The sequence below is a fragment of the Mauremys reevesii genome, linkage group 4 (assembly GCF_016161935.1).
Source record: "Mauremys reevesii isolate NIE-2019 linkage group 4, ASM1616193v1, whole genome shotgun sequence".
NCBI lineage: Eukaryota > Metazoa > Chordata > Testudines > Geoemydidae > Mauremys > Mauremys reevesii.
Window position 1 is genome coordinate 142,813,419 of NC_052626.1, and position 18,296 is coordinate 142,831,714.

The 18,296-nt window shown below is 46.8% G+C and overlaps 1 protein-coding gene across 13 annotated transcripts in view; it reads left to right on the forward strand.

Moving 5' to 3' along the window:
- Nucleotides 1–18,296, forward strand: part of LOC120405177 (sodium/hydrogen exchanger 10-like) — a 195,040-nt gene that overhangs the window by 84,272 nt on the left and 92,472 nt on the right. For all 13 annotated transcript variants that reach the window (XM_039538539.1, XM_039538536.1, XM_039538534.1 and 10 more), the window contains 2 exons: nucleotides 10,342–10,439; nucleotides 13,933–14,052. In XM_039538539.1, coding sequence (XP_039394473.1) covers nucleotides 10,342–10,439; nucleotides 13,933–14,052 — 218 coding nt within the window. The remainder of the gene's footprint in view (nucleotides 1–10,341; nucleotides 10,440–13,932; nucleotides 14,053–18,296) is intronic.

The window sequence follows — 18,296 nt, forward strand, 5'->3', positions numbered from 1 at the left end:
CTGAACACCTGCCTTGCTGGTACCAGGCAGATTTCTGCTTAGGTTATGCCCAAACCCCCAGGGCTTAAACATTGCCAGACCTGCAACAGGTCTTTTCCCCTCAGTAATGGACATTCTTCATCGAGTGGTGTCCTTGTGGGTGCTCCACTCTAGGTCTCAGTGCATCCCTGTGCCGGAGATCGGCGATTTCTCACAGCAGTACTCGGCCGGAGAAAGGACACGAACAGGAGTCATCTTGTGCAGCCATTGGCACCTTCTGTAGCACGCACTCCCCCGACAATCCCCTCAGTTCCTTTTCAACTGTCCTCAGCTGCAGACAGAGCTTCACGGCAGAGCTCTCTTTGATACTTTCTGGGGGGAAAAAATAAAGTCACAAGTTACATAGGAACTTCTTTTTAATCTATACTTAGTTACACTGTTTAGTTAGTCTTAGCCCTGGTCTACACTGTGGGGGGGAGGGAGGGAGGGGGTGTCGATCTAAGTTATGTTTCAGAGTAGCAGCTGTGTTAGTCTGTATCCGCAAAAAGAACAGGAGTACTTATGGCACCTTAGAGACTAACAAATTTATTTCAGCATAAGCTTTCGTGGGCTACAGCTCATTTCTTCGGATGCATAGAATGGAACACACAGACAGAAGATATTTATACATACAGAGAACATGAAAAGGTGGAAGTACGCATGCCAACTGGAAGAGGCTAATCAATTGAGATGAGCTATCATCAGCAGGAGAAAAAAAATTTTTTGAAGTGATAATTGAGATGACCCATAGAAGGTGTGAGGAGAACTTAACATAGGGAAATAGATTCAATTAGTGTAATGACCCAACCATTTCCAGACTCTGTTTAAACCTAAGTTAATTGTATCTAATTTGCATATTAATTCGAGTTCAGCAGTCTCTCTTTGAAGTCTGTTTTTGAAGTTTTTTTTGTTGCAAAATTGCCACCTTCAAGTCTGTCACTGAGTGGTTAGAGAGGTTGAAGTGTTCTCCCACTGGTTTTTGAATGTTATGATTCCTGATGTCAGATTTGTGTCCATTTATTCTTTTGCGTAGAGACTGTCCGGTTTGGCCAACGTACATGGCAGAGGGGCATTGCTGGCACATGATGGCATATATCACATTGGTAGATGTGCAGGTGAACGAGCCCCTGATGGCGTGGCTGATGTGATTAGGTCCTATGATGGTGTCACTTGAATAGATATGTGGACAGAGCTGGCATCGAGCTTTGTTGCAAGGATAGGTTTCTGGGTTAGTGTTTATGTTGTATAGTGTGCGGTTGCTGGTGAGTATTTGCTTCAGGTTGGGAGGCTGTCTGTAAGCGAGGACTGGCCTGTCTCCGAAGATCTGTGAGAGTGAGGGATCATCTTTCAGGATAGGTTGTAGATCTTTGATGATGCGCTGGAGAGGTTTTAGTTGGGGGCTGTAGGTGATGGCTAATGGCGTTCTGTTATTTTCTTTGTTGGGCCTGTCCTGTAGTAGGTGGCTTCTGGGTACTCTTCTGGCTCTGTCAATCTGTTTTTTCACTTCAGCAGGTGGGTATTGTAGTTTTAAGAATGCTTGATAGAGATCTTAGAATCATAGAATCTCAGGGTTGGAAGGGACCTCAGGAGGTCATCTAGTCCAACCCCCTGCTCAAAGCAGGACCAAACCCAACTCAATCATCCCAGCCAGGGCTTTGTCAAGCCTGACCTTAAAAACCTCTAAGGAAGAAGATTCCACCACCTCCCTAGGTAACCCATTCCAGTGCTTCACCACCCTACTAGTGAAAACGTTTTTCCTAATGTCCAACCTAAACCTCCCCCTCTGCAACTTGAGACCATTACTCCTTGTTCTGTCATCTTCTACCACTGAGAACAGTCTAGATCCATCCTCTTTGGAACCCCCTTTCAGGTAGTTGAAAGCAGCTATCAAATCCCCCCTCATTCTTCTCTTCTGCAGGCTAAACAATCTCAGTTCCCTCAGCCTCTCCTCATAAGTCATGTGCTCCAGCCCCCTAATCATTTTTGTTGCCCTCCGCTGGACTCTCTCCAATTTATCCACATCCTTCTTGTAGTATGGGGCCCAAAACTGGACACAGTACTCCAAATGAGGCCTCACCAGTGCTGAATAGAGGGGAATGATCACGTCCCTTGATCTGCTGGAAATGCCCCTACTTATACAACCCAAAATGCCATTAGCCTTCTTGGCAACAAGGGCACACTGTTGACTCATATTCAGCTTTTCATCCACCGTAACCCCCTAGGTCCTTTTTTGGAGAACTGCTGCCCAGCCATTCGGTCCCTAGTCTGTAGCAGTGCATGGGATTCTTCCGTCCTAAGTGCAGGACTCTGCACTTGTCCTTGTTGAACCTCATCATATTTCTTTTGGCCCAATCCTCTAATTTGTCTAGGTCCCTCTGTATCCTAGCCCTACCCTCCAGCGTATCAACCACTCCTCCCAGTTTAGTGTCATCTGCAAACTTGCTAAGGGTGCAGTCCACACCATCCTCCAGATCGTTAATGAAGATACTGAACAAAACCGGCCCCAGCACCGACGCTTGGGGCACTCCACTTGATACCAGCTGCCAACTAGACATGGAACCATTGATCACTACCCGTTGAGCCCGACCATCTAGCCAGTTTTCTATCCACCTTACCGTCCATTCATCCAGTCCATACTTCTTTAACTTGCTGGCAAGAATACTGTGGGAGACTGTATCAAAAGCTTTGCTAAAGTCCAGAAATAGCACATCCACTGCTTTCCCCTCATCCACAGAGCCGGTTATCTCATCATAGAAGGCAATTAGGCAAATCTTGTAGGTGTTTATCTCTGACTGAGGGATTGGAGCAAATGCGGTTGTATCTTAGAGCTTGGCTGTAGACAATGGATCGTGTGGTGTGTCGTGGATGGAAGCTGGAGGCATGTAGGTAAGCATAGCGGTCAGTGGGTTTCCAGTATAGGGTGGTTTTTATGTGACCATCGCTTATTAGTACAGTAATGTCTAGGAAACGGACCGCTTGTGTGGATTGGTCTAGGCTGAGGTTGATGGTGGGATGGAAATTGTTAAAATCATGGTGGAATTCCTCAAGGGCTTCTTTTCCATGGGTCCAGATGATGATGATGTCATCAATGTAGCACAAGTAGAATAGGGGTATTAGGGGACAAGAGCTAAGGAACCGTTGTTCTAAGTCAGCCATAAAGGTGTTGGCATACTGTGGGGCCATGCGGGTACCCATAGCGGTGCAACTGACTTGAAGGTATATATTGTCCCCAAATGTGAAATAGTTGTGGATGAGGACAAAGTCACAAAGTTCAGCCACCAGGTTAGCCGTGATATTATCGGGGATACTATTCCTGATGGAATAGTAGTCCATCTTTGTGTGGAATGTTGGTGTAGAGGGCGTCTGCATCTATAGTGGCTAGGATGGTGTTTTCTGGAAGATCTCCAAGGGATTGTAGTTTCCTCAGGAAGTCAGTGGTGTCTCGAAGATAGCTGGGAGTGCTGGTAGCATAGGGCCTGAGGAGAGAGTCCACTTAGCCAGACAATTCTGCAGCTGCATGAAGTTATTCACATAGTTATTCATGTAGCTGAAGTTGACATACTTAGATCGACTTACCCTGGTGTCTTCATCGTGGTGAGTTGAGTGCTGCCGCTCCCCAGTTGACTCTACTTGCACCTCTCGCCAAGCTGGAGTACAAGAGTCAATGGGAGAGCATTTGGGAGTCGATTTATCACATCTAGACTAGACGACGCGATAAATCAAGCCCCGCTGGATCGATCGCTGCCCACTGATCTGGCGGGTAGTGAAGACGTATCCTTAGTCTATACATAGTTACATAGTTTGGTTAGTTCCTCTAAGAGGTTTTTTTTTTAAAAAAAAAGGTGTGGGGGAGAAAGAAGAAGGCTTTTTCTCTCCTTAACTCCCCGTTTGGGAACAGTTTCTACAGTTTACCATTACAATTAACTCCCACCCTTATCTCTGGAGAGGCGGGAGAGGCTTAACTGGAAACATGCCGGGCTCAACAGGATTTAAAAAGTGTGACTCCTGCAGTGAACCAATGCTGGTCTCTGACAGTCACACATCCTGCGTTTGCTGTCTGGGAGAAACTCATATTTCCCAGAAATACACGCATTGCACCAACTTAACATCAAGGGCAAGACGTGACAGGGATCTTCGCTTGAAAATGCTTCTGCTGGAGAGAGCCCTCCAACCTCCGCAAGAGATGTCCTCTGGGGAGTCTCACAGACTGAGATCCCTGAGCTCTGATAAGGCTCCAACTTCCAAAACTGTCAGGAAGCGAGCCTTGACCTCTCTAGCAAGGGTCTCTCAGAAAAAGAGCTTCCTCTGCAAAGTTTTTACCCTCAGTGCTCCACTCATCCAGGGTGACCACTTACGAGGCACCAGGCTCCTCCGGCACCATCCCTCAGTAGACCCCTGCTGAGCCCCAATGCATGGCACCAGAGCTGAGATGTCAAGTCTCCTCCACAGCACTGACTACCCCAGTGCAGAGCACAGCACAGGCAGCAGCACTGTGATCAATGCTGCCACCATTGGCATCAACCCAAGACTTGCTGCCACCTAACAAGCTGAATCCAGCACCAGACAGTGCTGCAATGGTCAACCACAACCTCAAGGCGGGACCAGCATAATTCCTGCATCCTGCTGACAAAGCAGTTTCTTCTGCACCGCAGTTACCACTGCTTGGCACCGAACACTCCCTGAGCTACATAGCACGGTACCATCCTTCATCTCCTGCACCACTCTCCATGCATAGTGGTGAGGAAGAAGATGTGGAGAACACTCATTTCTCCTCTCAACGTTCATCCCCATCACAGATGAGACCTACATGGAATGCTGTGAAACCTAAGCCTCATCCCTCAGAGCATTCACAGCCCTAGTATACACAGCACTGGCCTTACCCATTACCACCATACCCCATGCAATGGTCACATGGGGTCCTTGGCCCACATACCAGAACTCCTATTCTGGTCCCTCTTCCCCAGCAACAAGAGGTTCCAGAGTACATCCATCATTACCACACAGAGAAACCTCTGACCCCCCCTGAGACAGAGATAGAAGAGGAAGAAATACTATCACAGGCAGACTGGATGATTCACCACCTACCCCACACTCATCTTCTGCACCAGACGAAGCAGTGATGCCGTCTACCCCTATGACATCAGATGACCTGAAACAGTTCCAAGAACTCTTCAAAAGAGTAGCAAACAGCCAGGAAATTGCCTTACATGAGGTGCAGGAGAAACAACATAAGTTGTTAAAAATCTTACAACCAGCATCAGCGACCAAGATTGCCCTCCCCATGGATGAGGTTATAATAGAGCCTGCGGAGGTAATATGGCAAATACTGGCTTTGGCACCACCCATCAACAAAAGGGCTGACAGAAAATACTTCTTTCCAGCCAAACGTATGGAATTTTTGTTTTCACACCCTCAAGCTTGCTCTCTGGTAGTAGAGGCTGCTAATCAGCGCAGTAAACAGCCACATTTCCGCTCCTCACTGCAAGATAAAGAACACAAGAGACTTGACCTCTCTGGGTGGAAAGTTTACTCGTCATCCACCCTTCTGCTTAGAGTTGCCAACTATTCTGCTCTACTAGCAAATTACAACTACTCTAACTATAGTAAAATACAAGAGCTCGTGGAGGACCTCCCCGAGCATAAACATCCTCAACTCAATGCCATGATCAATGAGGGTCAGTTAATGGCCCGCAAAGCACTGCAAGCCTCAATGGATGTAGCAGACACAGCTTCCTGATCAACAGCAACAGCTGTGGTTATGAGAAGAACATCATGGTTGCAGGCTTCGGGAATTCCAAAAGAACTACAGCTAAAAGTGGAGAACCTCCCCTTCAGTGGGGATAAACTGTTCTCGTCTCAAACATATGATGCCCTCCAGACCATGAAGGCTTCCCGAGCAATGCTGCGTACACTAGGCATACACCCACCGCCTGACAAACGCGCTCACTTTATACCATACCAGAGGTCATGAGACACCTTGTTTAACCGTCAACAACCACGATACTTCACTCAGAACAGACCCAAACAACGGGCTCAGAAACAACAAGCTCCACAGAACCAGGCCTCGTTCACCCATTCATCTCCATCTAAGCCACAATTTTGAAGTCTTGGTCAAGGGTATGCACAACCTCCCCACACCTCTAGTGCCAACAGATACCCCATCCCACAATTTTGGTCACCGCCTACACCCATTTTACCATGCCTGGGCTATGATAACCACAGATAAATGGGTTTTGGAGATCATACAATCTGGCTACACCTTCCCTTTCACAACCATCCCCCCTACCCTCCCTCCTTCCCTGTCCCTCTTCAGGGACCCCTCTCATGAGCTCCTTCTGCAACAGGAAGTAGACCACCTCCTGCTGCTGGGTGCTGTAGAACCAGTACCACATCAATACCAAGGGAGGGTTTTTTATTCCAAATATTTCCTGACAGAGAAGAAAGGAGAGGGATGGAGACTAATCTTAGAACTCTGAAAACTCAACAGGTTCATATGCAACCACAGGTTCAAAATGGTCACTCTGGCCACAATAATCCCAGCGCTAGTCACGGGGGACTGGTTTTTAGCCCTCAACCTCCAAGATACATACTTCCATATTACAATACATCCTGCCCACAGAGGTTTCTGAGGTTCACAGTAGGACCCAATCACTACCAATACAGGGTCCTTCCCTACGGACTGTCCACTGCTTCCCGCATATCCTCAAAAACCCTCGTGATAGTAGCAGCACATTTACAACGCAATGGAATCATAATCTTCCACTATTTGGATGATTGCCTTCTCAAGGCTGCCAACTGACAAGAAACGGCAGGCATGCTGAAGACCACAATAGACCTGTTTCACCAACTAGGTCTACAGATAAACGAAAAGAAATCCACCCTGGAATCAACCCAGCGATTGAAGTTTATCGGAGCCAACCTAGACTCCATATAAGCCAAGGCAATATTGCCAAATCACAGATCACTAAATTGACCAATCTTATTTCCATGGTGACCGTCAGACCACAAACTTCAGTGAGGACATGCCTTCAGATTCTGGGACGTATGGCAGCTACAACTTTTGTAGTAAAGTATGCCAGACTCCATATGGCTGCCTGCAGCACTGGTTGGGCATGGTCTATGCATCCAGCAAACACTCTCTCAACAGAAGTGTTACACTACCACCAAGGGTTATCCTCTCCCTACAATGGTGGACACAGCCAGAGAATGTATGCTCCCTTTCAACAAGACACCTTGTCAGTGACTATCAGGGAGGCATCTGTTGTGATAGGTTGAGGCACCCACTTGGGTCACCACAATGTACAAGGCAAGTGGTCTGCGATGGAAACCCAACTACATATCAATTTCCTGGAACTCCATGTGGTACACAATGCATGACGCCACTTCCCCCCCCACTCATACGGCAGACCTCAATCTCTATTCTCACTGACAATGTGGCATGCATGTTTTACACCAATTGCCAAGAAGGAGCCAGGTCTCACTCACTATGCGTAGAAGCCATGAATTTATGGAACCCGTGCATCCGCAACAATATAAACATCACAGCATCATACCTACCAGGGTGCCAAAACACTACACCCAACAACCTCAGCAGGCATTTCTCACAGAAACACGAGTGGGAAATCCACGACAGGGTTCTCGACACAATATTCCAAAAATTGAGTCACTCAGTAATAGACCTTTTCACCTCAGCGACAAATCACAAATGTCCACTCTTTTGCTCCAGGGCAGACCTGGCACTGGGGTCATTGGGGGATGCCTTCCTCATCCCATGAAATGTGTCACTCATGTACATCTTCCCACTGATCCCACAGGTCATCCGCAAGATACGACTCGACAGAGCATACATCATTCTCATTGTCCCCACATGGCCCAGACAGACTTGATTTCAGTACCTCTCACGTCTAGCAGTCTGTGCCCCACAACCGCTGCCTTTCCAGATGGACCTCCTGTCCCAGAACAAGGGCCTGATGCTCCATCCAGACCCAGCGAAACTCTATCTCAAAGCGTGGCTCCTCTCTGGTTCCAACATGGGGAATTGAACTGTTCAGAGAAAGTGTAACAGGTATTACTAAATACCCGTCGCCTCACCACTAGATTCTCCCTTTGGTGTCAGCAAAAACAGCTGGACGCGACCAAGGCACCTCTATCTGTGATCCTAGACTACCTACTAGAACTGAAGGAAATGGGGTTAGCCATAAGCTCTATTAAAATACACCTCATTGCCTTTATGGCCTCTATGAACAGATAGAAGGGACTTCAGTATTTGCTCACCTGATTACACGGTGCTGTCTAGCAGGTATACAGAACATGTACCCAGAAGTACACCAACCTGCACCACCATGGGATCTCAATCATGTGCTCAAATGTCTCACAAGACCACCCTTTGAGCCTCTAGTAGCCTGCTCGCTCCTTCATATGTCAATGAAGGTCCCATTCCTAGTCTGCCAGACGTGTCAGCGAAATAGGAGCATTGATGGCTGAACCACCATACGTTGTATTTACCAAAGACAAAATCATGTTACGTCCTCACCCAAAATTCTTGCCCAAAGTGGCTACACATTTTCATATTAACTAAACCATACACCTACCTGCCTTCTATCACAAGCCACATAATGACTCTCAAGAAGCAACGTTGCACATGCTGGATATAAGATGAGCTGTAGCCTTCTATTTGGAGAGAACTAAACCATTCGCAAGTCACCAAGGCTATTTGTCTCTACAGCAGAGCTCTCCAAGGGCTCTACAGTATTGACCCAGAGACTCCAAATGGGTCTTTACCCGTATTCAAACTTGCTACCGCCTGTATCACAAAGAACCCCCCGTGGGCATCAGATCCCACTCAACGCAAGCCATGACAACATCGATTACATTCTTGAACAATGTCCCCTTTAATAGATATTTGTAGAGCGGCAGCCTGGACATCAGAACACCTTTTTGCAAAACATTACGCTATCACCCTAGGCCTTGTCTCAGTGCTCTCATCACACACTTATGCATAACTCCGACCCCCTACCACCTATGGTGGGGTACTGCTCTACAAGCACCTAGAGTGGATCACCCACAGGGACACCACTTGATGAAGAAGAAGATACTCACCTTATGCAGTAATGATGGTTCTTCGAGATGTGTGTCCCTGTGGGTGCTCCACTACCCACCCTCCTCCCCTCTACTTTTGAGTTCACACAGCTGAGCTCTGCAGTAGAGAAGGAACGGAGGGGATGGTCGGGGGAGCGTGTGCTACAGGAGGTGCCAACGGCTGCATGTGACAACTCCTGTGCGCACCCTTCCCCTGGCAGAGTACTGCTATGAGATATCTCCAATCTCCGGCGCAGGGATGCAGTGACACATAGAGTGAAGCACCCACAGGGACACAGATCTTGAAGAACCATCATTACTGCACAAGGTGAGTAACTTCTTCTTCCATCTGCTTCCATTGCCTCAGGGAGGCCCATATTCTGTCTAAGTGTAAATTCTGCAGTGGCTTCAAGAGCAGATCTAGAAAGCAGAGGGAAGACAGAATCAAATTATTTCTCTCATTTCTTGAGACCTGCTGCTGATTCAGAGCCTGACACGTGTGCCCTCCCACACCATACATCAGCCTTTCATTCCAAAAAAGAGAAGGCACAAATTCCTTGTTAGAGAGTTGAAGAGGAAAGGAAGATGCCCCAAAGACACCATATATATATATTAACTATGGCCCTGAGGATATATGGGCCACAGTTGTATGCTGATTGGGCTGCAAGCAGCCTGCAGGCTGTGGGTTGAGAACCACTGCCTCAAACCATAGCGTGGGTCTGCCTGCACTGCTAGGCCACATGGCAGCCTCCACCTTCATTACACCCCACACCAGTCTGCATTCAAGGTTCCCCCAACCCTGGCTGAGGATGGTCTGGACACCCAGCAAACACAGCTTGACCAAGAGGGTATCTATTCTGCAGAAGGCTCTTGGCTCCACCAATTGGTGGAAGGAGCCTCACAAGGTCTGTGAGGGAACCCCATTCATGCACCCCACCTTAAGAGGAGCATTACCACAGATGCTGCATTGCTAAACTGGGGAGTTCAGTTCCAGGGCCTTACGGCTGAAGGCAGGTGCACTCCCTGATAGTCCACAGGAAGAATTATTTATATGGAATTATCCACATAATATAAATGTAAGTATGTAAAATGAATTTGTTTTTGTACTCAATGATATTGATATGTTGTAATATATTTTTATTCTAGCAAGAATAGAGAAAAAGTTAGCAAGTCTTTTTTCATCATTTACTTTGTAGCAATTTTTATGTTAATTCATGTTTTTGAGGATTTTTTGTTTTTATCTAGGCTAGTTATCAGAAGCAATACCACACTGGAATGCTTAACCAAGATGCTGCCCAAATATTAATAGGCGCAGCAGAAAGCTATGTTGATATTAAAGGGAAGTAAGTGCTTCATTTACTTTAATTTTTAAAATTGAAATTAGTTGGATATCAGACAGTATGTGCCATATGTTCAAATATGGGTGTAACACAGGAAATGTACATCCATTGCATTCACTAATCTCTAGACTTGTGCTTACAAGTGAGCAGCCTGTAGATGCAGGTACTTGATGTGCAAGCAGTCACATAACTTAATGGGCTGGTATAGAATTTTATAGCCATATTCATTGTTTTGAAAATGTGCTCCTACTGTACATGTTCTACATATGAATAGTCTAAAAGGGGAAGTTTTGTTTTAAAAAACTGTGAATAACCTAATCAAAATAGTTTAGTAATTTTTAAAACAATTTTTGGTGCAAATTAGTCATCGTGAAAGTAGCCAGAATTATAGCCTTGTAACTGATGTACTCTATTATTTACATAACAAATACAGCATTGGCAACAGCATTGTAAGCTGACTTAAACCATCCTTGACCCTCTTTTAGAAGCACCACCTTTAGAAGTGAGACAGAAATTTCATCTCCATGCCACTTTTATCTGTTCATCATAGTATTATGTACTAACATCTGTCACCAAAGTACCTGAATGCCTCTAATTAGATCTCCTCTGGAAGTTCATTTAACAGCCAGATTCCTGCAGTTGAAAATGCCTTATCTCTGACCTTTATGCACTTAGCTCTGTTTTTTCTTACACTCCTCTGGAACAATGCAGATAACTGTCTTGGCAGTTCTTAGAAAGACATGCAGTCTCTCTCTAGACAGGGAAGATGGTACAGTAGTTAGGGCACTAACCTGGGACTAAGGACAAATGGATTCAATTTCCAGTTCTGCCACAGACTTCCTGTGTAGGATTGCCAGGTGTCCAGTTTTCAACTGGAACGTCTAGTCAAAAAGGGAAACTGGCAGCTGATGGAAAGCTAAAGGTCCAGTTACCTGCAGTAACTGGCCTCTGCCACCAGGGAGGAGGAGCAGAAAGAGCAGCAGCTGCTGCTGGAGCCTGGAGGCGAGGCTCTGCTTAGCAGATGCTGCTCTTTCCACCCCCCCAGCCTGATGGTGAGAACTGGCTGGCTCTTGGACCAGGCGCCAAAGTGGGAACCTGCACCATCGCGGGGGGAGGGGGGGTGTCCTGTCTGCCCCCTTTGCCCCACTATGTCCCAATTTCCCCAGCCCCTTGCTCTGGGGATGGACCCGAATTTCTCCTTGGCCTCGCTCCACAAACCAACCTCCCTCCTGCCCCGCTGTGCCCCAATTTCCCTACCTCGGCCCCTCACTATGGGGACTGACCCGTCATGCTCTGCTGTGCTGCAATTGGACAGGCTCCGCATCAGCTCCAGTCCAGCTCTGCAGGCGGCGAGTGAGTCCTGGGAGATGGGAGAGTGAGTGATGGGGCAGGGATGGAGAGTGAGTGATGGTGGGGGGACAGGTTGGACGGGTGGTGGGGCCTCAGAGAAAGAGGCAGGGCAGGGACGGGATTCGGGAAGAGGCATAGTTGTTCAGTTTTCAGGGATTAGAAAGTTGGCAACCCTATTCCTGTGTGATTTTGGGCAAATCACTTAGGCCTGGTCTACACTCGGGCATGGATCAATATAAGTTACACAACTTCAACTACGTGAATAACGTAGCTAAAGTCGATGTACTTAGATCGACTTACCGAGGTGTCTTCACCACAGTGACACGACTGCTGCCGCTCCTCTGCCGACTCTGCCTGCACCTCTCGCCAAGCTGGAGTACAGGAGTTGACGGTAGAGCGCTCAGGGATCAATCAGTGCCCGCTGATCCAGCCAGTAGTGAAGAGATAACCTTAGTCTCTCTCTGTCTCAATTCTTAATCTGTAAAATGGGGATAATGTTTCTTTCTTGCCTCACATGGTTATAGTGAGGATAAATTTATTAGAAATTTTGAGGTCCACAGTTCCTATAATATTGTAGGCCATATAAGTACCCAAGATAAATAATGTAACTGGGAACTGATTCATTAATGGGTCTGAAGATTGAGATCGGACGTAGAGGTAGTCTTTGAAGGGTCCAAATTACAGGGGGGGAATGTTCAAAGCAGTCCAACCTGTGGAGGAGGCATCAGTTATGTTTTGCAGAAGTGGTGGGAGACTTTGCATTTTTTTTCATATGTAGATTCAGATACAGTGAATTACAATAATCTAGTCTGGAGTGAATGGTAGTGAATTACAAATGCTGTTGCTTATAACTAAGGCTACGTTGTAGTCATGGATATTTTTAGTAAAAGTCAAAAATTCATGGCCTGGGACCCGTCCATGACTTGTACTATATATTCCTGACTAAATCTTATGGGGTGCACAGCCTGGGCCCTCCACTAGTGCTGGCGGAGTTAAGGAGGCTTGCAGGCTCCCTACCTGGCTCCTCACGGCTCCCTGGAAGCAGGAACATGTTCCTCCCTCAGCTCCTAGCTCTGCGCACTGCGTCCACATCTCCCATGGGCCAGGAACCGCAGCCAATGACAGCTGCGAGGGTGGTGCCTGTGAACAGAGGCAGTGTGTGGAGCTAGGAGCTGAGGGAGGGAGGGACATGTCGCTGCTTCTAGGGAGCCCCCCCCCAAGATGAGCACTGCCCTGAGTCCCCTCCCACACCGAAATTCCTTCTGCTGGGGGTGGGGCAGTGTCCCAAGACTGCCCCAGCAGCGGCTGGGGTTGCATGGATATCCTGGAAAGTCACAGAATCCATGACAAACTTGCAGCTTTACTTATGACTGATATTACAGTAGTGCCTAGATGCCACATTGTGCTAGATGCTGTGCAAACGCAGTAAAAAATAGTCCTTATACTGAACAACTCACATTGTAAGTAAACAAAGTGCCTAAGTGCCCCAGAAAATCAGTGGGGCGTTCATCTGAAGTGGGGTTTTTTACCCACGAAAGCTTATGCCCAAATAAATCTGTTAGTCTTTAAGGTGTCACCGGACTCCCCATTGTTTTTTGGGGGCATTCTTGACAATTTTACTCTAAATGACTTTCCCAAGGTAAGACAGAAAGTTTGTGAACGGCCTGGAAACTGAAGTCAGATTTCCCGAGTCCTTGTCCAGATGCCTTAACCACAAGACCATCCTTCCACACAGTAGTAGTCAGAGAAAAGTTCTTGGATACTGAGGTCTGTGGCTATCATACTAAGGTACTTATTTAAAAAGGCGTGTTTTATATTTTGCCCTTGAATGTACATACGACATTTCCATTTACTTCAGTAGGAAGCACATGCAAATATAAGTGCAAAATTTGGTCTCTATATAATTTCATAGATTTTAATAGACATAAAATTGATAACAATACTTTGGTCTTAATACTATATTTATGGAAACTCTATTCAGTTGATCTTGTGGACCAGATCATCAGCTGGGGTCAACTGGTGTAGCTTCACTGACTTTGAAGTCAGTTTACATCAGCTTACATCATTTGAGGATCTAGTCTGTGTATATATTATAGCTTTATTTTCTAGTAGTATACATTTGTGTAATGACATCTTTCTTTCTTAGATTTATGAACATTCATGAGGTAAAGACATATTGGGAAAGCAAAGGACTACTAGTTTCCTTTAAGAAATTGTTATCTGATTGGGTTTACAACGTGAAAGATGAAAAATCTAAGCCATCAAGGTAAGTACAGTATAATGTACACCTAAATCTTTATTTAGGTTATTGCATCAACTTAATTGGGCTATCAGCATACAGCTATTACTTACACCCATTGTTAAGGTTATTTTTCCATATTAATTGCTCTATCTTTTCTTCTGTAAGGGGCATTTTTACCATGCATAGATTCTAAAGACAGAAGGGACCATTGTGGACATTGCAGTCTGATCTCCTATATTACACAGGCCATAGAACTTCTCCAAAATAACTCCTTTTGAATTAGAGCATATCTTTTTTTTTAAAAATCCAATCTTGATTCTAAGATTTTCAGTGATGGAGACTCCGCCATGACCCTTGGTAAATTTTTCCAATTGTTAGCTAGCCTCACTGTTAAAAATGTATACTTTATTTCCAGTTTGAATTTGTCTAGCACCGACTTCCTGCCATTGGATCTTGTTATACCTTTGTCTGCCAGACTGAAAAGTCTATTATAAAATTTTTGTTCCCTGTCTATGTATTTATAGACTGTGATCAATCATGGGGTCCTTCAGCACTCATCACTGTGGTTATTAAAGATGAAGGAATGTATTTCTGGCTACTATTAGTATCTTGATTACACAAGGAACTCACAGTTGCCAACTTTCATGCAGTAAATAAGCACCCCAACTTTTACAATAAGCCAAAAATCAAGCTAATCCCAGTTCAAAAAAAGGCCAAAACAAGCCAATCCCTAAGAACCCCAACACTCTATGTGACTAGAATCTCCCTGGCATGCAGTCTGGGACTGTGGTGGGCCCACCGTGCACCCCTGACTCTCTCCCTCCTCTTGCCCCTGCTTGCCACCACCCCCTTGCCCCAAGTGGTGGATTAACAAATTTGGCACCCCTAGGCCGTCAAAAAATTGCCGCCCCCCCAGCTCACCTCTGCTCCCCCGCGGTAAACCTGGGAGGGAGGGGGGAGAAGGGGAGTTGTGGCACGCTCGGGGAACGGCAGCGGTGGAATGGAGGTGAGCTGGGGCAGGGAGTGGTTCCCTGCTTCCCCCCCCAAGAGTCACTCCCTGCGCCCGCCAGCCCCAGCTCACCTTTGTTCCGCCTCCTCTGATCGTGCCGCTACTCACTTCTCCCTTCCTCCCTCTCTCCCAGCGCTTTCGCACGGCAAGCCTGGGAGGGAGGGGGGAGAAGGAGAGTTGCGGCATGCGTGGGAGATGGCAGCGGTGGAGCGGAGGTGAGCTGGGGTGGGAAGCGGTTCCCGGCCCCCCTGGGTTACTTCCCACGCCCGCAGGCCCCAGCTCACCTCTGCTCTGCCTCCTCCAAGCGTGCCGCTACTCGCTTCTCCCTCCCTCCCAGCGCTTTCACGCGGCAAGCCTGGGAGGGAGGTGGAAGGAGAGAAGCACGGCGCACCTGGGGGAGGAAGGTGCGGGGATTTGGGGAAGGGGCAGAGTTGGGGAAGAGTCGCGAGCAAATTTGCCGCCCCTGCAAATTTGCCGCCCTAGGCCTAGGCCTTGTTGGCCTAGGCGATAATACGCCACAGCTTGCCCCTGCTTGCCAGGTGCCGATCAAAAAAAGAAGCAACAAACTGCAACAAGCTACAAGTCCAACAAGCTACAAGTCAAACAAGCAACAAGCTACATGCCAAAAACTAGCCAACAAGCAACTCACAAGCCAGTTAAGCCAAAAACAAGCCCAAATTTCTGCTCCCCTCCCCCACAGGTTTGGCATGTCTGAAGAAACTGTATTTTCTTCTTTGAGTGATTGCTCATGTGCATTCCACTGTGTGTGTGTGTGTGTGCCCCATGTACAGTTGTTAGAATTTTTTCCCCTCAGCAGTACTCATATGGCGTGTGCTTTTTGGTATAAAAGGTAGGGCTGCCCTCAACCCCTTCAGTTCCTTCTTGCACCAACAACGGTTGCTGGGAACTGTCTTGCCTTGGCACGTTCTCTTGGCGTGTTTTTTAGTTGTAAATAGTTCCCCATTGGTATCGTTTTAATGTTAGTCAGGTAGCAGGATAAGTTTTAGTTTAGTTAAGTGATTTTTTTCATACCTGGCTTGTGGTTCCATTTTTCAGTACCAAGGAATGCCTCAGTCACCAGGCTTCAAGCCCTGTTTTTCATGTTCCAAACTGATGCCCATGACTGACCCACACTCTGTTTAAAGTGTCTGGATGAGTCTCACATTAGGGATCAGTGTCAAATTTTTAAGGACTTTAAGCCAAGGACCAAGAAAGACAGATAGGCGAGGCTGAAGTTTCTGTTGATGGTGGCTGCTCTGAGACTATCTTCAAAGACTTCCCATTTGGAGAATGTGCCGAGTACTTCAGTTTCTGTGAGAAACGTTCCTCTGATATTGGCCAAGTCCTGGCACTGTTCACCCTTCCTGGTGCAGAGGAAGAAACGTAGCTTCCAAGGATGTGACCAGGAAAGGAAGATTGCTGGTTTCTAAGTTTCCCCAAGCAAGGGGACAAAGGGTCAAGTAGAGTGCAGTCAAAATTGACGCACTCCTCATCTCAGTCATCAGCTAATGCTGTATTGTGGATTCTGGCATTGGGGCAGGCACCATTGAGTCCAGGGCCTGATAAGGTACCTTCAGCTTCTTCAGCACTTGCCTTCTTCTCTTACTCGTTGCTCAGAGACTCTTATGCTTCTGTCCACGCTGAAGGCTTTTTTGGTGTTGAGAGACTTGAGTTTGTCAGTGCTGGCTTACCTAGCAGTGCAGGAAGTTGCTCCTCCAGTATTACGAGACCACACTGTGTCAGTCTCCTCAGCGCAGCATCAAGTATTGCATCAGTCTCCTGCATTTCAGAGCTCTCATCTGACAGTACTGTCAAGAGGAAAGCCGACAACAATGACCTCTCATTTCTTCATATCAACACCAGTCCCTGAGTCATTTTTTGAGTCAGAGGTTGACTGGGCCCAGTACCAAGCACAAGGAAGTGGATCGTGGGGATCCAGCCATCTGATTATCAGAGGAGGTTCAGCCCTTAACCTGCATTGGCCTCATCCTCCTCTTCCCTAGATGAAATAGTTCCCTGGGGAATCACCACACCCCTACCTAATGACTGAAGAGCTCACCAGGAGCTTTAAAAAGAGTCACCTCGGCCTTGGCTATCCAGGTGGAGAAGGTTAGAGAACTGTCCGATCATCTTTTTGGCATTCTGGTGACAACTGACCCATTTCATGTGGTCCTACCAATCAATGAGGTGATTTTAGAGCCCATCAAAACCTTATCACAAACTCCCTTGCCATTTCCATCCACATCTAAGAAGGCTGATCACATATACTATATTCTCTCCGAAGACTTGGAACATTTGTGTTCCCACTCCCCTCTGGAGTTACTGGTTGTCTTGGCTGCCAACAACAAAGAATCCTAGGGGCAACAAGTGGCTACCCCTAAGTCAAAGCATGCCAAAAACTTGACCTGTTTGGTAGAAAAATTGATTAGGGTAGTATGATTATAACATCTGGGACTCTACATTGAAATTTCAGGACAAGCTCCCTGGGGACACTAAGCAAGAGTTTCTTTCACTGGTGGAGGAAGGGAAATTGGTGTCTAGAACTTTGCTCCAGGCCAGTTTAGATGCTGCTGACTCAGCTGCTAGGATCATAGCCTCTGCCATCACTATGTGCGGGTGCTCTTCGCTGCAATCTTTGGGGCTGCCCCAAGAAGTTCACAGGACTATTCAAGGCTTGCCATTTGAAGGGTCTTCCCTCTTTTTGGTGCTGATGGATGATACATTTCATGGCTTAAAGGACTTCTGGGTGACTCTAAAGTCATTATGCATATATTCACTGCCTCAGACTAGGAAACACTTTCGTCCTCAACAGTCTCACTGATAGCCAACTCTTGTGCCTTGCCAGGACCTAACAAGGAAAAAGTGTCAGAGTTTTAGGTGCAGGCCAACCTCTTCTTCTACTACAGCAGCTCCTTGTTCATCTAGGCATCCTGGGGTCACTAAACAAACATTTTGATGAGTCGGTCAAGGACTCCATACCAGTCTCTCTAATCCAAGTCTCTCCATACCCTCTGTTTGCAAACTGTGTATCCCACTTCCTAAGTGTTTGGTCACTAATTACTTCAGACTAATGGGTCTTAAGCACTGTGGAAGTGGAATACATCCTTCAATTTGTTTCTACCCCTTCTTCCCTCCCTCCCTCCCTCCCTGTCCCTCTTCAAGAACCACTCTCATGATGAAGTCCCTCATCTGGGTGCGAGCCATAGAAGAGTTTCTACAGTGTCACAGAGGGATGGGGTTTTATTCCCACTATTTCCTA